The sequence below is a fragment of the Carettochelys insculpta genome, chromosome 3, assembly GCF_033958435.1.
Source record: "Carettochelys insculpta isolate YL-2023 chromosome 3, ASM3395843v1, whole genome shotgun sequence".
Lineage (NCBI taxonomy): Eukaryota > Metazoa > Chordata > Testudines > Carettochelyidae > Carettochelys > Carettochelys insculpta.
Window position 1 is genome coordinate 61,309,436 of NC_134139.1, and position 27,864 is coordinate 61,337,299.

The 27,864-nt window shown below is 39.4% G+C and overlaps 1 protein-coding gene across 1 annotated transcript in view; it reads left to right on the forward strand.

Annotated features, from left to right (window-relative positions):
- USH2A (usherin) overlaps window positions 1–27,864 on the forward strand; it is a 581,084-nt gene that overhangs the window by 330,795 nt on the left and 222,425 nt on the right. Inside the window, exon 37 of the mRNA XM_074989966.1 lies at window positions 20,915–21,094. Within this exon, the coding sequence (XP_074846067.1) occupies window positions 20,915–21,094 (180 nt within the window). The remainder of the gene's footprint in view (window positions 1–20,914; window positions 21,095–27,864) is intronic.

Consider the following 27,864-nt stretch of genomic DNA (forward strand, 5'->3'; position numbering starts at 1 on the left):
TTGACATAGCGGAAAAACTGTATTTCAGACTTTGTGGTGACGTCTGTTAAAGAGGCAGCCATTAAAAATGGGTGTGGAATTTGGCGTGTATGAAGCTATATTAGCATCAAAATAATTACATCCAAAACTTGGATCAGTTGCTGGCTTGGCAGTGTGCTAAGCTTCAGTTTGGGACACTAAACTAGAAAATAGACTTGAGATCTTGGATCCCAAGCCAGTCATCACTGAGTATGTTTTAGGGATTAAACAGTCAGCTTCTTTGCAAAGGTGTGTGGGGATAGCAATTACATTGATCTTAGAGTGCTGTAATTTGTGTCCCATATATATTTATCTGCTGTAAGTGGATATGCTCTGTATAAATGTCTTATGGTGTGAGTAATCTTAAGGAGCATTCCATAGCTTCTGCTGTAAATTTGAAGCTCTTATAGATAGTCTCACATCTGAACCCATGTAAGAATTTGCTTACTCTGCAGAAATATGGATCTAGTCTTCTACAGGGTATGTGTATGTTTACTAGGTGCCAAAATAATGCTTATTATGGGTGGAAACATGACACTGGACATTATCATGTGGCCACAGAACAGTAAAGTCATTCTGACTACTGTTGCCAGTTTCAGAGGGATGTTAGTCTGTTTCAGCAAAAAGAACAAAGAATCTCTTGACACTTTAAAGGCTAACAAATTTATTAGGGCATGAGCTTTCATGGGATATAAGAAACATCTTCAGATGCTGAAGAGAAAAGCAAAAAAAGGAAGGGATACATGAATGGTTATGCGCTAATTCCCTAATTAACTAGTTAGTCTTTAAAGGGCCATTGGAATTCTTGTTGTTTTGGCCACTCATTAATCACTCCTCAAAGCCATGTCATAATAGCTTTTAGTTATGTGAACATAAGAATGGTCATAGTGGGCCAGATCAATGGTCCATCTAGCCCAGGACCCCCCTCTTCTGACAGTGGCCAGTGACAGAGGCTTCAGTGGGAATGAACAAAACAGGTCAATCATTAAGTGTTGTCTAGCCCAGCATCTTGCAGTCTGAGGATTAGGGATACCCACAACAAAAGGTTGTATCCCTGACCTTCTTGGATAATAGCCATTGATGGTCCTATACTCGTAAACCCCTACCCATTCTACAGACTTAAAACAGTCACCTTAGATTAGGCAGACAAGATTGTAAGCAGATGGAGTGTTCCTACAGGTTGAACCTCCCACTCTGTGATTCTCTGGTCCAACAACATTCGTAGTTGGTCTGGGGGCCATGTCAGTAACCTGGTCGGGGCCAGAGCCAGCCTCCAGGGGACTGTGGCTGCACCGGCAACCCAGATGGGGTGAGAGCTAGTCTCTGCAGGGCTGCACCAGCATCCTGGCCAGGGCTGGAGCCAGCCTCTGCAGGGCCAGAGCCATGCTGGCAGACAAGCCAAGGCTGAAGCTGACCTCTGCAACTGGCATCCCAAGTGTGGCAGAACTCGGGTCAGCCCAGCAGGGGCCAAGGGCTGGGCTGGAGGTGAGGGAGCCCCAGGGCTGGAGGTGGGGGAACTGTAGGGGTATAGGGGAGGCAGTAGCAGAAAGGAGCAGCAGGCTGAGGGGCTGATGGTAAGGGACCTCACCTCATATGGCAAATTCCCTCATTCAGGACTTGTCATTTACTTGGGTGCTGGAGGGAGGGAAGGAAGTGCAACCTGTACTGTAATGTCAACTGCACTGTATTAAAAGATTAGTTAAGACCCCCAAAATTGTGCGATTGGCTTAGACAATGAGGTTTTCAAAAAGCTGGGTTTTTGTTTTGGGCTTTGAGGTTTTTATTTATGGGGAAGGTATTTTTCTGGTTTTAGTGTCCTTACAATATATTCTATTTGGCTATGTCTACACTAGGGGAAAACTTTGAAATGGCCATGCTAATGGCCAAATCGGCAAATACTAATGAGGCGCTGAAATGAATATTCAGTGCCTCATTAGCATGCTCCTGGCCACAGCACTTCTCAAGTGCTGTATTTCGCTTGTGTGTGGCTTGTCTACATGGGGGTCCTTTTCGAAAGAACCCCGCAAATGTTGAAATCCCCTTTTTCCTATCAGCTGATTTTCACCTACTTTTGCGAGCTTAAGTATTTGTTTGTTTCTCTTTAGCTTCAAGAGTTCCTTCCCAAATTTAACACATTCAGCTAATAGGAGTAGGGGATTTCAACATTTGCAGGGTCTTTTTGAAAAGGACTCCTGTGTAGAGAAGCCTGCATGAATGAAACGTGGCACTTTCGAAGTGCTGCAGCCAGCAGCATGCTAATGAGGCACTGAATATTCATTTCAGTGCCTCATTAGTATTCTCTGATTTGGCCATTAGCATGGCCATTTCAAAGTTTTCCTCTCGTGTAGACATAGCCTTCATGTTTTCATGTTATTTTTTGCAGCCATGAGGGCTAGCAAGTTAATTTTTTTTTAAAAAATGGAAGTTGAGATTCTCAAGTAATCCCATGAATCTGGGCTCTGAGATTTAATAAAAACACCAAATATCATAAGGACTGTACTGGCATAACAACAGTCTTACAATGATATATTACCATTGTGTCTTAACATTAATTTAAACATTGAAAAACAGGATCCCACATTTAAGGAATGTGTTAAATTTGGAAAGGAGCACTTGAAGCTAAAGAGAAACAAACAAATACTTAAGTCTGCAGAAGCATCCTACAAAAGTAGACATAGATAAGTCGCAATGTTTTTTGATCAAAGGACTAATTTTCTAAAGAGCAGAGCACCATGTCTTTCATTGTAAATAACTATGCAGCCTATCACAGGGGTCGGTCTCCAAATATGTAGCATTTTCATGGCATTTTTACAAGAGCTGTTCAGCACCTCAAAGGATTGGGCCCATGGTACGTACACTTCCTTAAGTGTTGGAGTTTTCTACGTGAAAAATAGCATCTAAGTAATATTGATATACGAGGCAGTGATCCCTTCAGATATATTGCCTTGAATTTATATGTTTTTTTACAAACCCATCCCTAATGTTTATCACACAAACTGTATTTGGTATGTTATCTTATCAGTGACCTACCATAGCATATGGTACGTTGAGATAGTAGGTTAGTGACATAGAAAGAGTTTAAATAACATGTAATCTTAACACTTTCTGGGTCATGAACCTGTTATCCAAACATTTTTGAAGACATCAGCTGATCTTCATGCTGAATATTCTGTATTTGTCCCTTGGCTTGGCTGCTGTTTCTTTCCATCCAGAACCTTTAGAATTTCATACACCTATCAGTATCTGTCTACTTGATATGCACCTGATGCGCCACAAAAAAGTGACTACCATTAATCATTATTTAAGATATCATCTCTCTAACTTCCCATCTACTATATATTTCTAATAATTCCGCCACTATGGAGTTTAAAGGATATTAAACTGCCTAATGGCTTAGTGGTTATTTCCTTCTGCAATAAACTGTGTTTAATCATACACAGTGTTCTTGATATGGGGACAAATGATCTTCTTTAAAATAACCCACTGAAGTTGTAGAGAAACTGTATTAAATGGTATGTGATTTTGTAATTAAAGATTTTGTGCTAACAAAAAAGCACGACAGAGTAAGTTAAGTTTGCATAGGCAAGCTTAATTTTGGCATTTCTGACTTTTGAGTGCTTAATCATGTAACCATGAAATTCATGTTATGTGACTTTTCATGGAACTTCCTGGTTTGCCAGTACCAGGGAGCCTCAATGGTATTGGGAAGCAGGCCTCCAACTTTTTTGTTTACATATTAGTAGGGTAAATGTCTCAGGAAGCAATTAAGTCCCTCCTAGTCACCACCTGCTAACAGCCAAGTTGATAAGGCAGGGAAATTTTTATCATAAACTGACCAAAATGGTCACTGTGGATCTGCAAGTGTAGCTCACACACCAGAAGGTGTTGCTTTGGGTTTTCTGGCAAAAGAAGATGCTAAGTGTGGAGCTCTTTACAGACTGATGCTGTAAGGGCTGGTCTACACTTGCAGACCTGCAGCTGTAGCACTTGGGGAAGACACTCCTATGGCAATGGGAGAGCTTCTCTTGTGTTGGCATAGATAGATCACCTCCCTAAGGGATATCTACTATGTAGAGGAGAGAAGCCTTCCTATAGACATAGTATTATTTAGCTAAAATCCACACCTTGAGTGATATTCCTATATGAACATGAGTTTATAGTGCAGATAGGGACTCGGGAAGACTTCTGTATCCATATTAGCTATCTTTAGAAGACAACACGGAGGCTTTAGTTGCAAGGACTTCAACAAACAGAGGAGAAAGTGTTGATGAGCCTGTTACACCATTCTGACCTAGATGGTTGTGGTTTCCCAATAAATATCTGTTCCTATTAAACTGCATGTCTGACTATAGAAGAATATACAAATCCTGGATTCTGTCACAACTCAAAAAGCCATTTCCTTGGCAACCTATTTTCTTGAAAGCATAGAATTACAAAAATATGTCTTGAAGAAACCTAAAGATGTCTTGGAAAAAAATAGTTCAAGGTTTGCTACCTCCCTGGAATACTGTTTAAGTGCCCCATAAGGATTGTTTGATTACTTGTGATTCTGGCTTGGTGAAAGACTAAGACTTTGGATTTAGCCCAGATCTACTTTGCATAAGATTTAAGAGTGCAAGGTGCACAGGTCAGTTGACCCTGATAGCTGACAGAAGCTGGACTAAGTGGCATATCAACCATGACCATCTTTTGCTAGAATGTCCCTAAGGCAGGAGAAGCAACAGAAAACAATCAGCTGCCTTATTAAACTGGATTTATCAATCTTTTGCATTACCACAGTGACCTAGGATCCATAGTTTGGCCAGAGCTCTAGCCCTGGGTGTATTTGGATTCATTTGGAAACAAGTTTGATGTAACTTGAGTGCTGACCCAACAGTGGTCCTTCTGTGGGTGGCTTGGTATGGTTCTAACCTCTGTGTATGTAACGTCACTGAAGTGAATCCCTGCTGTAGTATTTGTTACTGTTTTTGTAATGTTAGATGTTCCTCAAGCTGCTTACACTTCAGCTCTGATATACTTCTGGTATCCTTAAAGAGGGGTAATTATGTACCTTGTAATTATGATTGTTTGAAAATCTCCCTGAGGATTCTCACTCACAAACTAATCTCCACTCCACACCTGGGGATCTTGCAAACACAGTAGGTTTTTCTGTAGCCATAGGGTTAAATGCTTACATTTCATATTTGCCTTTATCCACTGGGGTATTGTCACATTTCAGTTTTGATTTTAACTTTGGCACGTGTTGAAGAAATTTAGACAAAATCTGGTTGAATGGTTATCTATTAAATCAGCTTCTAGCAGAAGCTTCTCTTTTCCCAGTAGATTCCTAATTCAGTGCTTAAGCATGCTTTTGAAGAAGGATTTAATCCAATCAACTCCTAGAGAAGTCAATATCTTCTCAAAAATGGCAAAAAAGTCTAATTGACACATAATGAGCCAAATTTTCTGTGGATGGAGGCCGATTTACGTATGCAATAAGCTAAACTGTTGACACAATTGCTGGGACTGTGCAGTCAAATTCTTATATGGACATCTGAATAGCCACTTGCATTTGTTAACTGTTGCAGCTAAAAGTAGAGTCAGTTGTAAGCACAAGGATATAGTTTATTAACGTGCATTATTTTTGGGGTTGATTGGTTTGTGGGGTTTTTTTTTCTGCCAAGGACCCTACTGCCTTTAATTCGAGGCCATCATGATGCTGTACATCTTCCTTAGGTAATCCACACACCTATGTATGGTTCACTGTCCCATGTAGTGGTACCTAGACCACTTCACAGGGAAAGAATAAGTGTCCTCTACAGTCTAAGCTGGGAGCCACTAGCCTTTGGCTGACACCACAGAGGCACCTGTACTAAGCTCCAGAGGTCCCAGCTTTGAGTCTGCCTTTGGGCAGTTACACTTACATCAAATCATATAACTAATTTGCCAGATAACCCATTTACTCAAACAAGTATTGTGTTTTTAACCCAATATATGAATAATAATTATTAACCTTTACCTATTTAGCCCATTCATGAAATATTCTCCTACAGTGACCACACTTGTGATGTAAATAAAAGACTCAAAAGGACAGAACTACAATTTTCTCCAAAACAATACATTTCAGTGCCTCTGCTTGAATCCAGTATACAGTTACTCACAAAAGTCATCTATTACCTTATGTACTCTTATGGTAACAACAGCATAGAGAAAGCTGCCACGATGTTCTGTCAGTAATTTTTCCTGGTGTGGTAGTCAGGGCTCTGTATATTCTACAACACGCTGGACCTAAATTCTATAACTAAGTCATCTTGATTTCTTTGGTATGCAGCTTAAATACTGTATCCCAGAGAATAATATCTCCCCCCACCCCCCACAAGAAGGCAGCCTGGGAAAGGGCAGAATAATGACTTGAATTTAAAAGAAAGAAAAGAAGTTCAATGTAAGCAAATGAAATTAGGGAAGTCAAAATGTGACTTAACTTCTCTTATTTGTTTGATGGGTCATTACATAAATTTTAACCCTTTTAAACTGCTTATTGGCACTATTGTGTTGTCATAATGCTTTATAGTAATGAGATCACTTAGAAATTAAGTCATTCTGTCAGATTCTCGGGTAGTCTAAACTGAGGCATTTCCATGTAAGTCAGCGGGTATACACTTAAACCATCTGAGGTTCTATACCTCATATTTTGAAATTGTTATTCACTATTGTATTGAGAGGAGGAGGTTATGCAGCTGCAAATTTATTTATTTATTTTTAAAAATAGTCTAGCGAATTACATATACAGTATGCTTTGGGTGTCTCCAAATGCAAATGAAAAATGCAGTGTCCTTGAGTGGATTACATTCAATTTCAGTCCAGATACTGATTTACTTTGTGACCTGGGGTAAGTCCTTTAACTTCTTTGTCACTTTCTCCCTCTCTGTAAATGTAGAAAAATAATAGTGATCCACCTCCCAGGAGTGTTGTGAGGATTAATTGGTTGGTGTTTGTACAGCACTTGAAAATGTAAACTACTGTATGGGCTTGTCTACACTTGCCCCCAACTTTGAAGGGGGCGTGTTAATCAGGGTGATGAGAGATTACTAATGAACTGCTGTGGTGAATATGCAACACTTCATTAGGCTAATTCTCCCTCCCGCAACAACTTCAAAGTGTCAGACTTCGAAGTGCCAGCAAGTGTGTAGCCGTGAGCACTTCGAAGTGCCCGTGTTACTTTGAAGAGCCTTTACTCCCCAAAATTTTCCATAGTAAAGGCACTTCAAAATAGGGCGGGAGCTCTGAAGTGCCCACAGCTACACACATGCCAGCACTTCGAAGCCTGACACGGGGAGAATTAGCCTAATGAAGTGCTGCATATTCACCACAGCACTTCATTAGTAATCTCCCATCACTCTGATGAACATGCCCCTTCGAAGTTGGGGGCAAGTATAGACAAGCCCTAAAATTGTTAAATATTATTAAATTAAATTGAGATTATGCACAAGTCCTAAAGATGATGAAGGGGTGGGGTGGCATATAATCTGAACATGCATGTTATATCAGAACATGTATATATGACTTGTAAGAAAGTTCAATATACAGGGATGCCCTGTTTAAACTCTAATTTCTATGATCAGAAATTACACCACAGAAAACTCCAGATGTTGCACATGCATTAGCATAATTACTGAACGATGTTTATTTAAGGCTGAACGGGCCTTGAACAGTTTCAGTGTATGCTTAGTAAAAAGTAGGCTTTCCTTTAGCATAAAGTATAAGAGAAGTAGCTGAGTTAGTCTGTATCTTCAAAAAACATCATCATCATCTATGGCACCTTATAGTCTAACAGATATTTTGGGCTCATGCATCTGATGAAGCGGGTGTTTGCCCACGAAAGCTTATGCTCCAAAATATCTGTTAGTCTTGTAAGGTGCCACAGGACTACTTTTTCAGCATCGAGTATTCTTTTCTTGCAATGCATGAAACAAGAGTATCTGTATTGCAGACAATTCAATGAAAACATTCTTTGTTTAACTTCTCTTAGAACAATGGTTTTATGTTCATAGTTGTATAGATTCCACTGTTGTACTACAACTAATACACCTTCTTGGGCTGCTCTGCTGAGTGTGCTGTATGTAATTGAATGGCAGACCAAGAAAAACCTACAGGCTGTAGGTGTTTCAATGGGTGACCATAGTAAACAGTGTTTCCAATCTTTGTTACCACCGTAGATAGATTGGGTGATATGTGCACTGATGAAGACTGGCTTTTGGTTACTTAGTATTGTTTATACTCTTCATTTCCCAGCAAGACTCATGGGACAATATTCATGGTACCTTTAGCCTGTCAAAAACAAAATGCAGGAAGCAGTATATGATACTGACTGAAAATAGGAGGAACAAAAAACTATTCATGCACAAAAATGAAAATGTTCTCAGTGCTTTCACTGTGAAAGTATTCATTTCTTAAATATTAATAACACTTTGTGTGAATTCTGTTTCGTTATTCTTTTTTTCCCCGAAGGTAAATAATTTTCAGAAATAATTGAGGGCACATCAAATTGGTACTTTTAGAGTCTAAAGTGAGTGATGACCCTCAAAACAAAGAGAATTTGAGAAGCATTATTAATTGTGTAGCAGAAAAAGCAACTAAGAAAGAATGTGAAATGAAGCAGACTTCCTCTGCTTTATCTCCTTTCTTGCACCATCCTGTAAGCTGTTGCCGAAAGCCAATTAATTCCTTTGCCCAGCTATGAAGTGAAAGTCAACCAGCACAATAACACATGTTCAGTCTCATATTTCTGATCGTTAAATATTGTGTAAGCAACTCCTTCCATCCTGGCAACAATAAATAACAGATCAGAGCCCTGACAGATGAGTGACAGAGAGGTAGCCATATTAGTCTGTATCATCACAAAACAAAAAAAGCAGTTCTGTAGCACTTTAAAGACTAACAAAACAAAACACAATAAATAAATAATTTTGTTAGTCTAAGTTGTACAGGTCTGTTTTTTTATTTTCTGACAGATGAGGTAAATGAGATTGGAAGTTCTTAAGTTTTTGTCCAAAGGAAGTCTTCTGATCTCCACAGAACACAGAAAAGTCCATCTATTTTCTCAAGAAAAGGGGAAGTAAGATGAAGACAGGATGTTGCAGAGAGAGGGCTTGGTGGGGTATTTCTTTTATCTTCATTTTTTATTTTCTTCTGGGTTGTATTATGAAAATCAAATTGGACTTGGATTGAATATGTAATTTTTATATTATATCAAACATACCTAGAGCTTAGGACAAGTGTTCTTTGCTAGATATGATGTACAACAAAATAAATAATGTGATTCAAGAGATTTTTATCTAGCTTTTGCCACAATAATTAAATAAGCTAAAAAGATATATTATTTAGCTCTGTTTTAGATTCTCTCATATCTTCCAAATCATCTGAATAAATTCAATACATGTCCTCCTGGGTGATTTTGTGCCATTTTTTATCTACAGCTGTATCATTTATGATGTCACATGTAAGGCTAACTGGAGAAGCCACTAAGTGTGTTTTGTTTCACATAAAAATCCTAGCTCAAGTTTAACACTTCATTCCTTCTACAGCATTACAGCTTAGTGTAATGGCATTTGACAGTATTGGCTTTTTTGATATGACTTCTTTTGGCTAGCTCAGCATTCTGAAAAAATAAAGTGTTTTCACTCTGTGATTGAAAGGGTTAAATAGTACCAACTCATTACCACTCACAGAAGAATTTATTTTGTTCTCCTAAATCAGTTTTATTCCACATTTTTATTATTCCCTTGGGTCAGCTCTTCCAATTGAAATCAATACAAGTGCAAGTGACACAATCAATCTAGATATTTGATTATGGATTTGAGATCCACACCCCCCCAGGTCCTGCTCAGTGCTCTTTAGCTAGTCTCTTTCTGATAGCATCCCTTGAGAACTGAAAATTCATATTGGCAACCATGAATTATGAACATGGATTCAGAAACCAGATAATAATCTTCATTTATGTACTGATGCTTTCTCTTGGAAGGATGATGGAGCCATTAAAATAGACTTGGATTTTGTAAACGCAGCTACTTAGACATGTTTTATTCTGTAAGCTCTCTCCTGAAGTAAAGAGGAAATTTACAGGATCTTATGCTTCATCTATAAGACCCCAAACAAAATACATGAAATCAATGGTTATATGATGTAGTGTCAGTACAACATCACAGAAGATGTAAACATTGTTCATTATTATTAGTTTCCAGTCATTTATATACATTTTTCATTCTCATGAGAGAGGAAACCTATTGGGGAGGTGGAGGCAATATAATGCTCAGGCAGCAGTACATGGAGGCATTATGCTTCATGAGCACTGCATGGGTGATACAGAGTGGATTGTGTTAAACCCATTTAAAAGATGTAGCAAATTATCTGCATATTCCCTGCAGGCATCCTACTAACATCACAGCTCAATAAGCAGTACATCACTGTAGGGCTGGTAGTATTGTTGTAGTTGGCCCTGGTTGGCCCTGCCAACTTACGTACAGAGCAAACAGATTTTTCTTCTCCCCTGCACAGCTTTCTGGAAGAGCTGCATGAGAACATGAGAAAGGCCATACTGGATCAGACATTAGTCCATCTAGCCCCTGATTTGACAATGGCCAAAGCCAGAAGCTTCAGAGGAAATGAACAGAATAGAGCAATGTTGCAGTGATCCATCCCCTGTTAGTCTCAGCTTCTGGAAATCAGAGGTTTAGGGATACCCAGAGATTTGAGTTGAATTGCTGACTATCTGGGCCAATAGCAGCCCATGTTACACTTCCAGGGCACTGGACTGGGGCCCATTGGAGCAGGAAGGCCTGAGTTTTCTTGCTCACCTCAGATTCCCTATGCCTAGCACTGAGACAGGCAAAGCCAGGGGGTTACAGAAAAGGAAATTGGCTCAGCTGAACACTATCTAGAGTTCTGGGAATGCTGAGTGAATAGAAATTGAGGCAGCTAATCGCTATACCTGTTGAGCTAGAAATCCTGCTATAGACCTTGCCAAAAGCTGTCTGCAAGTCCAATCCTGCATCAGCTGGATCACACTTATCCACATGCCTTTTAATACCCTCAAAAATTTAATAGGATTATGATTACCCTTTACAAATGCCTTGCTGACTTCCCCAAGATATCATGTTCATTTATGATAATTCTATTCTTTATTAAATTTTCAACCAATACGCATGGTGCTGATGTTAGCTTTTGGCCTGTAATTGCCAGGATCACCTCTGGAACCTTTGTAAGAATTGGCATTACATTAGCTATCCTCCAGACATCTGCTATGAACGTGGAGTTAAACAATAGGATGCATACCACAGTTAGTAGCTCTGAACTTTCATACTCATCTCACTCCAGGGATCTGCCAAGACAAGTGCTTTTACAAGTGTTTTAAATTTGAATTAACTTATTGCCAGTTAACTAACATCATTCTAACTGATAATGTAAGCACGGCAGAAGTGTTTGTTCCCAGTTACTGTGCATTCCACTCTGAACTAAACTCTCTAATGCTGGAAACAAAAAATTGGCTCAGGAGCTCTTTAGGTCGGATCTGTCTTTCCACAGTGAGTTTGCCTAGCACAGTGGGCCTCTCTTTCTCGATTAGTCTCCTTAGATGTGACTGCAGTAGCAATAATAAATAATGATAATGAATGTTTTTGTGCAGTTCCTTCAACACTCTTTTAGCTGTGCTGTATAAAATAGGAGCTCTTGTTATGTGACAGGTTCAGGTGCAAGAGGTGTAGACGATTTGAATGACAGTAAGAAAATACCAAAGGGTTCATTCAAAGAGGCAGATTCTCCCTTCCCTGACAGATACTTCCACTTACAAGCAGCCAATCAAAGTTAGGGCATGAATATAAAGATTTTTCACTGGCAAGACTCTTGGGACTTAGCTGGATGAACAAATGCCAGGTAAGAATGTCCAAGGAACACTCCCCGACCTTGAACTGGGGTGAGGCCCAAATAGCAATCATCCATTGAGCCTAAGGACTTTGCTCACCTCCCCGAGCCATGACCATCCCTTCCCTACACCAGTTAGCAGAGCTGGCTGTTGAAGGAACAAATACACATTTCATTCTAAGAAACCAGTGCTCCCTCTGCACCTGAAAACCATGTACCAGCTAAGACATGTTTTCTCCAGGAGATCTAGTTTTGGTACTGCATCTATACATTGTCCAGTGAATTTCTACCCACAATCCGCTCCAGAGAAAGGGGTGCAGAAATAAAGACAAGTCCCTTCATGTTTGCCACAGTAGGATTTAGAGTTGATTATACTGATAAAAATAAGTAAGAATTTTCAGGAAGTGATGATAATGCTTTCCATTTACAAAGGTTCTTTAACTATGGGGCCCCAAAAGTGCTTTATAGACTTTAATGATCACCACAGCCCTATCATATAGATAAGTAGGATGGGCCTCAGTTTACAGAGGGGGAAACTAAATCAGGGGAAAACCGAGTTTTGTATTCAGGAATGGAGCTAAAGAATTTATATTCTGAGTCTCCTGCTACTAGGGGATCATGTGCCCTTTCTCTTTGTTCCTTAAATATTCCATACTTTTCAGTTCTAAACTGCAACATGCTTTAATTATCATGGGAGTGTGTTTAAAAAAAAAAAGCAAATGTGCTTTCCATTCAAGGATCCTACAAAATTGGGAACTATTCATTATTAGTAAGAGTAGGTGCTCATTTGCAATTGATAGTAGTAGTTGGATTTGACATTTTATCATAGTTAACTTCGAGCTACCCATCTTTTATAAGGAGCCCTCATAACATCCTGCAACACTCTCTAAGACCTCAAAAATGAGAATAAGGGTAGCCTGTGATAAGAGAGTCTCGAAATTGCAGAGCACATTTTCAAAGCTTGAGATCATGATCTATGTGTAAGAACAGCACATCTACCAACTCCAAGAGCAGAGGAACAAATAGCTGCTCAACTGATTGAGACAAAGGTGGCAGTGCACTCATCTGGAAAAAAATATCCATTTGTTGAAAAGAGGAACAATAGCTCAAATGGAGAAAACTCACACTTTAAAAAGTGATATGGTGCTTGGAAGACACTGAAAAACCACTTATTGGTAAGGGATATCCACCCATGTAATGGTGGGGAGAAATACAATATGCTTTCTTAATGTCATCAAATCAGTCTGTACCTTTTTTTTTTTTTAAATCCTAAGCACCATATTAGGGAAACAAAAGGAGGAGAGTGGAGGAGGAATATTTTAAAGTGGGAGTAAATATACAACTGAGGCTTAGGAAATGGAATTGAACAATATGGTATGATTAATGGAAGAGAGAACAAACTTGTAGTGGAGGGAGTCACCCAACTTTCAACAGAGGTGTTCAGTAGCACAGCACCAGAAATACAGAGGAGTACAAGTCTGGGGACACCTGGGCTGTGGCCACACTACCCTTCCCTTTCGGAAGGGACTTGTTTAATGAGGTAGTTTGGAAGATGCTAATGAGGCACTGACATGAATATGTAGTGCCTCATTAGCATAATAATGGCCATGCACAATTCAAAAGTGATGCTTTTGGAACGCACGCCACCCATGTAGATGGGGGCCTTTTGAAAGGATCCTCTGACTTCAAAAGTCCCTTCTTCCTATTTAGCTACATAGGTGGCATGTGTTCCAAAAGTGGCGCTTTTGAAACATGTGTGGCCACCATCATGTTGATGAGGGACTACATATTCATGTCAGTGCCTCATTAGCATCTTCTGAACTGCTTCATTAACATGCCCCTTCCAAAAGGGAGGGGTAGTATGGCCACAGCCTGAGTTGGATGGATGTATTTTTGGTTGTAGAAAGGGACAAAGAAAGACAGCAGGGTGAAGGGAATCAGCAAATGAAATAACTGAAGAAAGCAAACAGGAAAAAAGGGTCTGAGCATGGTAGAAAACTCATGGACTTAATGAATTGGAGGTTATGAAAGGGCCAAGTGTGGAGAGTGTCGAGAAAGCTGGTCAGCAGTACTGAAGGAGGTTAATGGTACCTTGGACATTCAGAGGTCAGAGAGAGAGTGTTGAGTGAGGGCAAGTTCGGTTGACTGACCACTTTTGTGAAGGGAGGGAGTTGACGTAGAGTTTGTGAGTAAATGTAGAAGAGACAGCGAAGAGGTGGCCAGTCAACTGGTGAGGGAGGAAATTGTTCTGGATGATTAAGTTATTGAGGTTGAATGTGAGACGAGACGAAGGTTTGTGGTGTTTTAGATTTTACTTCATGGGATAGGTGTAGGGCTTGAATCTTGTATTATCATTTATCTTTTCCTGTTCTTTGTAGTCACAATTAATTTATATTGAAGTCTAAGTACAATTTGGGTCCAATATTCATCTACTCCAAAGGTCTGCACACTCAGTAAACTGCTTGGCACTGAAATTTATTACCTTAGTGACCAAGAACCAGAATAATAATAGCAATAAATATATCAAATCTTCCTTGAGAAATGTTGCCTACTTGGTGCAGACTGTACTTTGCCATTTTGTCTACATGATGCAGAGTTTCAATTTAACCTCTTTTCTACCTTAACATATACATCCAGATGGAGAAAGCTACCTTAAAAGAGAGGCATTCTTACAAAAGTATAGTTTTTGAATGTTAGAAGAAGGGATATGGTTTATTCTACTTCCTTTCTCATTATAGTCTTAGTCATGAGAATATTTTCATGTTATGTCGTTTTCTGTTCTCATTACAACCTTTGTCACATGAATAAGATATCAGAATGCTAATGTCTAATATACAGTATTCTTTCTCTGCTGGCACAATACTGTACTACTGTAACCTTTGCAATATTATGTATTCTGATTGGCTGTCCATTTCACCTCTTCCCCACAAGTTAATAAGGCTGTAAAAAGGAGAGAACTTGAAATGGCCAGCCAGTCAAATTACAGAATATTGAAAAGGTCAGAGCAGTACAGCACACAGAAAAAATTACGGAATATATGAGGCATTAAAATTCTTGTGACAATGATTATACCAGGAATGGAAAAGGATACCCATTTATGTTATTCCAATCTAGTGAACCCCATAGGATGATGTACCCAGGACAGCATTAAGTTACGCACCACCAAGCTGCATGAATTTTATGCACCTATTTACACTGATATTCAATAAAAAGGATGTGTAGCTGCTTTGGAACCCCTTTTAAACTGTAATTCTAATGGTACAGAGACCCTTCAGATAGAAACACGTATCACTGAAACTGTTATGTAAAGCTTTAGACTGTTTTTACAATGATTTAGTGGAGGAATGCATAGAAGCTATAAAAGAATGTTTCATTGCCTTTTCTTATTGTTCTGCACATTCTGGTGTATATAGATAAATATTCTTTTGTTAAACAAAAGGTAACAAAGTAAACTTACTTTTGCACAGTGGGAGCTGATATCCTTTGTAGGTTTTTAGAACCATTCAATAGCCACCCATGTTTCTCTGCCTCTAAAAAAAGTAGTTTCCTGCACATTTTACTATATTCTATCTCTTTGTGTCAAAAGTTATCATCTCTGTACATTTGCTGTACTGTATCTGTCCATTGAGCCTTTGTTGTCCAAATCCCATCTACAGATGCACATGACACCCTGCACATCTATTATTTTTCTGCCTCCCACAGCATCAAGATCTGCACCGAACTTGTACTTAATCAGAAAATTGAAGCTCAAAAGTTAGTCATTTTTATATGTCAGCACCCTCCTCTATTCCCTACCTCCTCTATTTCCAACCCATATGAACCAAGCAGGGAATATGAAGCTCCACGGCTACGTCTACACGTGCCCCAAACTTCGAAATGGCCATGCAAATGGCCATTTCGAAGTTTACTAATGAAGCGCTGAAATTCATATTCAGCGCTTCATTAGCATGCGGGCGGCAGCAGCGCTTCGAAATTGACGCGCCTTGCCGCCGTGTGGCGCGTCCAGACGGGGCTCCTTTTCGAAAGGACGCCACCTACTTCGAAGTCCCCTTATTCCCATGAGCTCATGGGAATAAGGGGACTTCGAAATAGGCGGGGCCCTTTCGAAAAGGAGCCCCGTCTAGACGCGACGCGCGGCGGCAAGGCGCGTCAATTTCGAAGCGCCGCTGCCGCCCGCATGCTAATGAAGCGCTGAATATGAATTTCAGCGCTTCATTAGTAAACTTCGAAATGGCCATTTGCATGGCCATTTCGAAGTTTGGGGCACGTGTAGACATGGCCCACATGACCTTTCTGAGGCATCATAGCTCTTCCATGTGAACCTTCTCATCTAAGCAAAATTTGCTCCACTGCTGGAAAAAAGTGGCATTTTAAAATATGCAGTGTCAATCTACAGGTTGGGAAGATTATACAGAATCAAAAACTTTTTCCTTTGTGCACTTCAGTACCTCACATAGCATTTTCCACCAGCTTTATAGTTCTCTGATCTTGCTCCTGTTGAAGATTGGACATTGATTATAAATTGTTGAGATTAGTCCCAAAGGAAAGAAATCTTTAGCTGGAAGAGTTTTGAGTATCATTATAATGACATGATAAAACACAGAGATTAGGGGAAGAATTATGTTAAAGCAGGATCCTTATGATCCATGCTTACCTACGTAGGGAGCAGGAACAAGTCAAGTGAGAGAAAAGCAAGGCTCCATCCAGGTGTCTGGGAGGGGAAGGACTATGAGGACTTGTCCTGGTGCAAAAGGTTTCAGTGTAATGCCACAGAGTCAGTGAATTTATATTGGTTCAAAACACTATAAATGATATCAGAATCAGGCAGAGTAGGGAGGAAAGGAGAGAGCCTGAGCTGAAGACAGTCCTTATGGGAATGAGTAAGAAAGGTCAAGGAACCTGGGGAAACCAGAGACTGTGAAGAAGAGCTGTACATCTGTGTGTGCAGAGGCTTCTATTTCTGAGAGCAGTGCAGGCCATTCAGGGGAAGACTGGCAAGCTCTGAAGGGAGCTATTTTCTTCCTATCCAGTAAATCTCCTCCTGAGTGGGCCTTTCAGCAAGGTGGTGGTGGCAACATTTTTACTGAAGCACCAGAGATTGGTCATGTCCAGTATTCTGAGGCAATGAACCAAAGTGAATCAATTGTCCTTAAGGATTTACCAAGGTGTCAAGCTATTGTTTGCACAGGAATATGGCACCGTCAGTAGGCATATGAAATTGGAACTGAGAGTGAGGTGAAAGAAAGAACACATGAAAACTAGAAAGAGTGATGTGCTGTCTACTTATACTCCCAAATAGGATCCAAGTTGAGGCAGACTAGGCAGGAATGACATATGGTGATATGAATGGCTTATCGAGGTAGCACTTTCTTTCAGGCTGAACCAATGTGGCTGCATTTTCCAGCCCACTGAAAGCAAAGTTTATGCAGTGAAACGTGGTAAAGCTGCACATTGCATGTAACACCTAGCAGGAGCAATCTGAGGACCTGCATTGGAAAAGATTCTAATATTTTATTTTTGCCAGTAGCTATAGGTAACATGACTGGGAATGTCTATACAAAACTCTTGATTTGGGGGATATCTTTTAGGACAGGAAAATGATCAGTGCTCCTCAGTATATATTTATAAATATATAAAGTAGTGAAGAATCTGAATTACCATGTTGTCTAACACATTGTAAATGTGCAAGTTCATTTTTGAGCTGAATAAAACGGTTATATAATTACATACTTCTCATAATTATCAAGTAATTATACACTTCTTATAATTGCAGAGTAATCATTCTGCTATAACTAGAACTTAATGTTACAACTAATTGTATAATTACTGTGTATTAATGCCATTATCCTGACAACCTAGAACAAAATGTTGCCTTGTTGATATTTTCCCTTCAAACGGCATTTTTGAAAATAACATAGTATTGAGTGTTACCTAGCTGGAAAGATTTTTTTTTTTAATAAAAGGAACACAAGTGGAAAGGGAAATCATGTGTGTTCATCCAGGGATTGGATAGTGTAGCATAAAAGGTGTTAACACATTTTAAAACCCTTGTGTAGACTGGGCAAATTGCATTTTAAGATTATAGTTGAGTGGGGTGAACCTTGGGGAGCCAGTGTTACAATTTAAAGATCTGTTGTGTTAAAATACATTGTGTCTGGTCTGTGCTGGTTTTAAAACTTATTAATTATAACATTTTAACTAAGCAGATTTTGAATATATGCCTGTTATCTTAGCCTCGATAAGCCCTGCGGTGACCTGTGGAAATTGGGGCTTGTGTGTGTATATGGAGTTGGAGTATGCACTTTATTGTGTTTTTTTGTGCTTTCACTATTGTTCATAAAACAATGTGAAAGCACAAATACAAAGCACTATTGTTCATAAAACATATGAAAGCACAAATACAAAGAGGGTCTGCTTCACTGATAGGTATGCAAGGGTTTGAGATGCATTTACAGACACCCAGATCATGCAACCACCCCATGCCCAATTCCCTTCTAGCAGGAGTGGAATATGTAAATTTACATAAGGATGATCTCAGGTAAATAATGCTGCCTTTACAGGAGTTCTGTGTCTTTTGAGCAAGGTGGATACGTTTTTGTTAGGCAAAATTTCATGCATGAGACGAAAGGCATTCCTCATTACAGTATATAAGATATGGTCTATTGGCATAGTACTTTTCTTAGTTTCAGTGATCTCATACAGATTGAATTTATTAACTTCAGTGAAGTTAGCTGGATATATAGTAAGAGTATGGTTACACTAGTGAGTTTTGGTGACAAAATCGGTGGAACGTCCACACACAAAATGTGTTTTGTTGACAGTATGTCAACAAAACCCAGCGCTTCTGCCAACAACCTTCTGCCTCTCCCAGATGAGGAAGAGTGCCTTTTGTCAACAGGTTATCTTCACAAAAAAGCTGTGTGGATACTCCGGGGGATGGGGAGGGCTCCTCTCGGCAGACAGGGCAGACAGAAAAATGGGCAGCCCTGTCTGTTGTGTTTCTTAGTGCTTCTGAGTGCCTTTTTTGTCAAGAGAGCTTGTCTGATTGGCTGTTATGTGTGACCACGCTCTGTTGACAGAAATTTTGTTGAGAAATCCCTTCCGACAGTGACTTCTGTCCACCCATCACTGTGTTGAACTGTAGCCTTTATGTAAATTAGATCAGGATCCCTCCCTATGTTATGTTTTATTGCTTATTATAATAGAATAGGTAGAATTTGACCAAGAGTGAAAATTGACTGCAGTGAAGACTGAAAAAGTGAGTTTAAGAATAAAAGTTAGAAACAAAAGAGGAAGTAAATTTACAATACTTTAGCTATGAGATAAGCTCAACTGTGGCCTAAATTCCATCAATGTAATTCTGTTGACATAAAAAAAAAGCTGCATGGCTGTAAATTGGGGTCCAATACTTTTAAAACAAGTGATTTAAAAATGTTTGCAAGAATCACCTAATCAGAGTATGATGTCTGCCAAGAGAGAACATTTACCTTGTGAGCCACCCTGAATTTACTAGCATTTGTAGGGATGACATGTTGGAAGTGCTATAGAAAGTGTTTGCAGAACAGCTACAGACTTAACAACGTGCTCAAGTTTCACGGTGCATGGTAAATGTGCACAAAGAAGAATGAATCCCAGTGAGTGTTCACAAAGGTGTAACTGGAACAGAATTGGGTTGTGTTATTACTATTTTGAAAAATGTATATCTATTTTATTCAAGCCCACTGATGGGGGGAGGAAAAGGGACACAATTGCACTGGGGCCTGGCGATTCAAAGGAGCACAGAGCTCTGGGCCACAGCCTAGGCCCCTTTTAATTGCTGCTGGAGCACAGTACTGCACAGCTCTGAGGGCTGGGGAGATGGAATCTGCTGCATTCTTGGCAACATTAAGGGCTGACTGCCTTCAAGCATGCCCCTTCCACTTAAGGTTCATGTGGAGTTGGCTCCACACGCACACCTTGCCCCAGGACCACACTGTTTGTCAGACCCACTGGTTATGTTTTCTTTTTTTTGCAGTGGACTCTGACTGCAGAACTAGATCCACTGCTTAAGAAAATTACAACTCATATTGCCTTTATCCCAGATATTTTAAAACCCTAGCTCTTTCCATTCAGGGATATATTTTATATAATTAGATGCTGGTCACCATGGTATTTGAGCACATCTGTGACCCTACTACTGATGTTTTTATGAAAAATTCTTATGGACTTCAATGGGGAAAGCTCAGCTTGGGAGAATAATGATGATGATAGTAATAATACTTATCACGTGTATATTACCTTACCAAAACATTGGACAGACAGTAAATGAGCCCCGTTTTGCTGTCACATACCCATGCACAAATTCTTTAGTTCTTCTCTCTCCTCATGGCTTTTTGGTTTTGACGTGTATTTGAGGGCTGGATTTTACTAAGAGGCCTAAGAGAGTTAGTCATCTAAATCTCCTGGTTTGAAAGCCCATAGGCCCCTTTGGACACTTCACAAAATAAATCATATCTAAGCGCACACACTTTTCAACGAATGTTTGTAGTTCTCCATGATGTACGTGGGAGTGATTTACTGCTTTGATGGAAGTACAAATTTCTTGGGAGACATCGTGGGCCCCTGAAATCAACCAGAATTTTGCCATTGACTTCTGTGGGGCCAACTTTCTGAATTATCTTGGTCATTGAATTTGCATTGAAATCAGCTCTGAATCAACTGTTAGAACACTAATGACACCTAAATACTGAACTATAGTTTCAGTCTAATACAATTTATTTCTCTACTCATACATTTGGTTCTTTATGATTTTGTTATTGTGGTGTCTTGCAAATGTCACAAGCTATTGGTGAAGAAAGGAGAAAATTGGCAAAATTGTTCGAATAGAGTCTTAGCTTCCTCCCATTGAAGTTAAAGGCAAAATCCCCATTTTTTCCATTAGAGTCAGAACTTGGTCCATAAGGAACAGGAATTGCAGGAGCTCCAAAACCTATTATTCTCCCCACCCTTTTGTTTTTAACAGCTAATGCTAATTACATTATTGAAAATGGCACGAAGATCTTACATAGCAGCAAAGAATCCAATGTATGGGTGCCCATTAGAGGACTGATTCCATTTTCTAACTACACTCTACAAGTAAATGCTTCCAATAGCCAGGGCAGCGTGATAAGTGATCCCATAACAATAGCCATGCCTCCAGGGGGTAAGTAGCGAAAAAGTTCTGTTATGTTACAAATATACTGTTACATTATGCTGTGTTGTTCTGTTGAGCACATTGTTGTTATTGCAACTGAGTATTTGGAGCTCATAGGAACACTGGGATTAGCAATAGTTACTCACAAAACTGTTGGGTTCAGCTGCTAATACAACTCTTACTGATGAAGTGAGTCTGTGGTCACGAAAGCTCATGCTCAAAACTTTTCTGTTAGTCTATAAGGTGCCACAGGACCGTCCGTTGCTGTTACAGATCCAGACTAACATGGCTACCCCTCCAATACATCTTAAAGACTGTAAGCTGTGAAAGGAAAAGTCGATACCCATAAAACAACCTAAGGAAGGTTTGAAATACGTTTCATATTGCAGCTGAACAAATACCTCCAACAAACATTTTCTCTGAATATTCACTGAAATGAAAGCTTGAATTCACCTCACATGGTTTTGTGTCCCTTTTGTGTTGTCTTACATGAATATTTTAATTAATGAATTTTCTAGCAGAAATGCTTGCAGAAACTGTGAAACCTAAGTGAGTATTCCTCCGGGTGAATTTTGAATCCTTAAATGAGAGTAAAACAACAAGCTAAACCTAAGTAGTATACTTATGGAACAAAGGATCAGGAACAATGCCAGGAGAACTACATATGCTGACAAAACTACACAACATAGCACAAATATGAAATCATGCAACCATGTGATTGCAAACAGCATACTGACCAAAAATTCTTTGTACATAAATGTATTGCAAATAACTTTGATAAAGGAAAAATTGTAAATTGCACCTGGACAATTCCAGAGCAGGAAAAGAGGGTTACGTGATATACCATCGATTTCTAATCATGGCCTCCCCTCTATCCAGTCCTGAGATATATAAATATATATTTTTATAATGTTAAACTAAATCTGAGATAGATTAGAAGTGATGGTAATTTATGTGTGATTGTTCAATTTTGAAGGAAGAAATTAAAAACCTGGTGCTGACAGTTTCAGAAAATGAAAAGATACAGGATCTCTGAAGGTAGGCAAGGATGTGCACAAGTTTATGATAGCCATTAGGATATACTTTCTTTCATCATTAGATTGTTGTTGATTACAATTAGGAAACTTATAGCTTTGAAATGATCTTTTTTATGACCTTGTGGTAGTTTAAAAGCAATACCTCATTGATTAAATAGGTTTTAGTTCATGCTTCCTTTTACTTAATGATCTGAAAACATATTATCCTGATTTACGCATAAAATCATGCCGAAAAGCATGTGGCATTCACTAGAATGTGTGTGTTTAAGTAGAATTAAATTAGCACTGAGAGTTATTAAAGAAATCTTCCATACCATTTTTCCAGTGGACTGTGATCCATACGGAAATGAATAATAAATGAACCAGTGCAGACGAGAGATAATATATGACATTCTGTAATCCATATTTACCTTTCTATTATGTTTTATTATAATCTCTGTTGGAGTAGAATGCAATAACATTCTACTTCATAATGATAAATTGTAAGTGTAAGAGTTATTTATCAGAGGGCCAAATCCTATATACTGAGGTTATTGGGTGGGATACTGGCCCCATTGAAATCAGTGAAAATGCTGCCATTGAATTCATAGGGGCTGAGATTTAATTCGCTGATAGCAGTGGGGGTTTTGCAGGACCACCAAGGAATGAAACAACGCTACAGGATTTGATCCTGCATGGTTGTACCTTAAATCTGTAGGTCAAATTCTGCAGTGATTTATAAGCATCCATGTTCTTGAACTCTGCATGTGATAGCAGAATTTTACCCTATCTTTGACCCCATATTTTACTCGCTATGTACAGGAGTTGAGCCCCATATATGTGTATAAAAATGAATTTATGGTGTTTTGGTGGGTGTAAAACTGTAGCATAAACTTTTAAAGGAGCTCTGAAAAAGCTCTACTGTTCAAAAAACTATGCATTATGGAGAACACATTATAGAGTATGTTCAAAGACCATAAATCAGGTGGAAAGATAGTGAACAAATGAGAATTCCATCTGAATAGTCGCAACAAATCAATACTATTAAATAGTGTTTTTTCCAGTCGCTTCACTAATTTTCAGACAAGGTGTTTTATTTGATTTTTGTTTGAAATACATTACATTTTAATAAGCAATGTTCTGTTATGCATATCGGTCTCACCAGCTACTTAAGAAAATATACTAGCTTAATTTCTGGGAATGCCGGTCTTTGAGTTTATTTAAAATACTAAAGCTTGTTGCAATGCTTATGTTCAACTCTTAAAAAAAAATCCTCCTAGAAATAAAGAATATATTTTATATAAACACTTGACTAGAATTGCAGTTCAGGTTCAAGAGTTCTTGGAAAAGAATTAAAAAATAAAATAAAATTGAATCCAAATGTTAATCCATAAATATGAAACTTTATTTTGACCCTTAACCTGTAGTGGTCCGGAGTTACTAATGGGGTTAGGATTTCAACTCTTAATGGGACTTGGTGCATTAGTGTTTTGTATGCATGGAATTCAGCATTCAGTTTAATAAGTGGTTGACATTGGTGATGTCCCTTAATTTGCTTAAATCTAATTGGCTCTTTTATCAGTCAAACCTGTATGGATTGGCAATTGATCAGAAAGGGTCAGCCATGACTGTGCATGTAGTTAAATGATGGAACCACAAGTTAAAGTCACTTTTGCATAATAATAAGCAAACCCAGAGAACAAATTATCTTAGAGTTGGAAGGCAAAGAAAGCAGAGAAGTTTTGCAGGATGTTCAAGTTCAGAACAAAGGCATTATGGAGTGTATAAATTTTAAATACACTGCATTTTGCCTCAAGACCTAAAGCTTTTTTTTCCAGATGAACTGAAATCTTGTCTGAAACTGTCTTTGTTACATCAAAGAACTGCACAGAAAGCAAAAAGAGACAGAAGAAGCATAAAAGGGCATAGTTTAAAATGATTAGTGACAAATTTCATACCACAGAGGTAGAAACAGATTTCTTCTGAGTTTTATATTTTCCCAAAAAGAATAAATTCATTCTATTTATCTTATCCTAAATTGCTTTGGTAGAAATTGTAAAAGGGACTGTGTTGACAAGGCACAGCACCAGTATGAGGTTTTACACTAATTAAAAAAAAAACCTGAAAATAAAATTGCATGATAATTAATTGAATTAGCTAAATGAATTACAGGTTTGAAAATTATATCAAAGAATAGCAAATATAAACTGAAAACATCCTGTTTACTTGGAATGTATGTATGTATTATTATTATTTGTGAGATGATAGCTCCCAAATGCCTCTTTCAGTAACAGGGTGACATTGTACTAGGTAGTACACAAACAGAGATGAAGATGCATGCAGTTGGTGGTGCAAGAATTCAGGTAGACAAAAAGCAGTTGAAGTGTTAACAAAAGGGGCTACAGTATACTATATTTATAAAATGAAGAAAATAATACACTCTTGCTCTCATTTTTCAGCTGCCTTGTCTCTTTAGATTGCAAGGAAAGGTTCTCTCTTAGGCTAGAGTGTTTAGTCAACAAAACAGGCATTTTGTGAACAAAACCAGAGGAGTGTCCAGATTCCCAAGGCATTCTGTCAACAGTAAATCAACAGAACACAGCACTTTTGTTGATGGGCCTATCCTGCTCCCCACAAAGCATAATGCTTCTGTTAACAGAATGCCAGTTTTGATGCTCCACGGGGGGGGGCCCCTCTGTTGATAGACAGGGCTTCCAGGACACAGGGCAGCCATGTCTGCTGTGCTTCTGGTTGGCCATTTTGTCAGTCATTTTGTTGTGGAATCTCTATCTCTGGGGGTATTTAACAACAGGTTAAATAAGTGTCTATCAGGGGTGGTCTAGACAGTACTTGGTCCTGCCATGAGGGCAGGGGGCTGGACTCGATGACCTCTCAAGGTACCTTCCAGTCCTAGTATTCTATGATTCTAAGAGAGAGCAGCCAGTCAGTCTGGCTGCTTTCTGTGTATAGAGTGGATCGCTCTTGTGATCCGCTTCGCAGTTTGGCTGCCATCTGTCAACATGAGTTTTGTGGGATGATACCTTCTGACAAAAAATTCTGTAGAGAAATCACTGTAATCTAGCCATAACCATAGTATACAATTGTATCACTCACCTTTGTCAGCTTTAGGTACAACAGTTATAAAAATAATGAATAATTATTATTAATAAAAACATCTGAGCAAAATGGTCAGGCTGATGGTAGATATTCTCATTGTGCCAGATTTGGGTCCTATATTTGAATGGTTGTTTTATTTATATTAAGGACTCTTACTTGTAGATATTGTGTTCTTTATTTTTTTTTTCCAATTCACTAAGGGTTGAAGTGCAAGAGGGGAAAGGACAGCTGGCATAAGACATAGAAACTGAGGGAAGGGTAGTAGAAGGGGAAGGGTGGGACTCGAGGAAGGAAGGTAACCACAGTTGAGAGGTAGAGTGAACCTGGGGTGACGCTGGGTGGTTGTAGTGAGAGGGGCAGGACAAAGACCATCAGTAGAAGACAGCAAATGTAGGGAGAAATTCCAGACTGGAGTGCCTGACAGTTCAGGAGTCCATGAATGCTCTTTCTGGCTGCTAGTGCTGTATTCCACATGGACAGTGCAGGGGAGGCTAGTTGCCTTGTGGAAGGAACCCCTTACCCTTCTTTGCTCTTTCTAGTTGTTGCTCTTGTTTCCATGTAAAAGAGGGAAAGGAGGCCACTAAATGGATGAAACATTCTCAGTGAAACAGATGTTCATTAGTATGATGGTATGTGTATCCCACAGAGGCCCTGGCATGGTTAACATGAACTTGAGAGGGCTCTTAACATACCCAACAGAGACAAAAAACAAAGTTAATTGACAGTGAAGACCAGCTAGAGAGAAGCTGGTTGCAGAGGTGCTGACTTCCAGCATTCCCCACTACTCCATCCCTTCCCTCAAGATCTCCATTTTGCCTTGTCCCACCCCACCACACCCCCTTGCCCTGCCTCTTCCTGTCCCCACTTCTCCCCATTCCCCTACAGCATTTCCTGCACAACGGAGACCAGAGCTGGGGCTAGGGAGGATGAGCTGATTTGGACAGCTGCCAGTTGCTGCTGAGCACCCACTTTTTTTTTCTTGTGGAGGCGCCAGGCTCCCATGGTTATTATAAAGCAAATAATTTGTAGCAAAAATAACTGCAGGGAGAGAGTCTGCTGTCATGTCCTGGGGGAGAGAAGCACTAGGAAACAATCCAGGAAGACAGCAAGGAATCTGAAGGAGTAAACCTTGGCTGCCAGCTACAGGATCCCTGGGGTGAAACCAAGAGTAGAAGATGACCTGGATTCTGTTGTCAGCCACCAAAGAAAGCGGGAAGGGGGAAATCCCAGAAGTAAGGCAGACCTTTATACAGGTCTGGTTTCTCTCTCTTCCTCCTTGCTGTGCTGCACTGGGGGGTGACTGTAAGGTATGATGGGGGAACTCAAGGCACCCTGGGAGCTGTAGTTCCTTGGCCAGCTCCCTGCCTAAAGAGTTGGCCCTGGAGCGAGGAAGCGGCTACATTTCCCAGCATTTCCTTGGCTGCTAGCAACAGGAAAGGGAAGGGAACAAATATATTGGAATGTTGTTTTCCACTTACAGCGAGATCTCAGAAGGTATTTTCTATATTCATAGTATGTTATATAACAAAATCATTTTACCAATCACTGCTTCCACTCAAATTTTTCATGGAACTCTCTTATGGACACTCATTGCCAAACTATCTTGAACTCCTTTATAATTTTTTTAAAAAATGTGTCCACATTTAAAAATAAAGCAACCCTGCTCCCCTCAGACATTCTTGTGTAGGAGTCTGTAAGGGATGTAAAGACTTCAGCATTCAGAGACACATGGAAGACCTGCTGCAAGTTCATTGGACTACAGCTTTTTGGATTCTCTTTTAGACTCTTAGTGGGGGGGGTCTCTAAAGCATGACTGGGCCAGAGGGTTAAGTTACAGGAAGAGAGACCACTGAAGTGATAGAGTGACAGTCAGTATGTGGGAGCACCTAACAGATAGCAACTCCACAATACCTGACCATGGAAAGGTGCTCCTACACTGAGTGACTCTGCTGTGCAATGGGGAAATGCCAGTTACCTGAAACTAAAACTTTTAGTAGGAATGTCCCATTTAAAAAAAAAATCTGGAAAAGTTTCTTAAGTCCAAGTTTGAATTTATATCCCAAGCCAGAGAGAAAGAAGGAAACTGGCTCTATACCTTGTGTTCAAGACCCTTTCCTCAGAGGTATAGATTCAGATTCAAGTTCCTGCTCCAATAAATGTTTTGTTATTTATACAAACTGGAACAGCTCCCCCCCAAAAAAAGAAAAAAGATTGAAAGAGGCCCACCCTAAAATACTCAGTAGCTCAGTAACAGAGGTAGGGATATTCACCTGGAATTTGATCACCAACTACTACTTGCCCCCAGCCACTTTCAGCTTTCGGAGCAAGATATGAGACATTCATATTAAACCACATGGGAGAGATCATTGACCTAATTTATAAATAAATAGGGGGAGCAGTTACTCATAAAAGTAGTCTCACTGAAGATATTGCAACTACTTGAATGGAATGGATATTTAGTGCACAATCGAGTATAAAAGTGTTTAATGAGTCACGTAAGAAGGGCCACTATTTTGGGGTTGTTCCACTGACCTAGTGGGTATAAATTGCCCTGGTATGAGGTTCCATGTTAGAGCTGCCCTGTCCCCCGCCCACTGCAAAAAAGTCATTTTTTTGAAATTTTGAGTGTTTTCAAAAACAGACTTA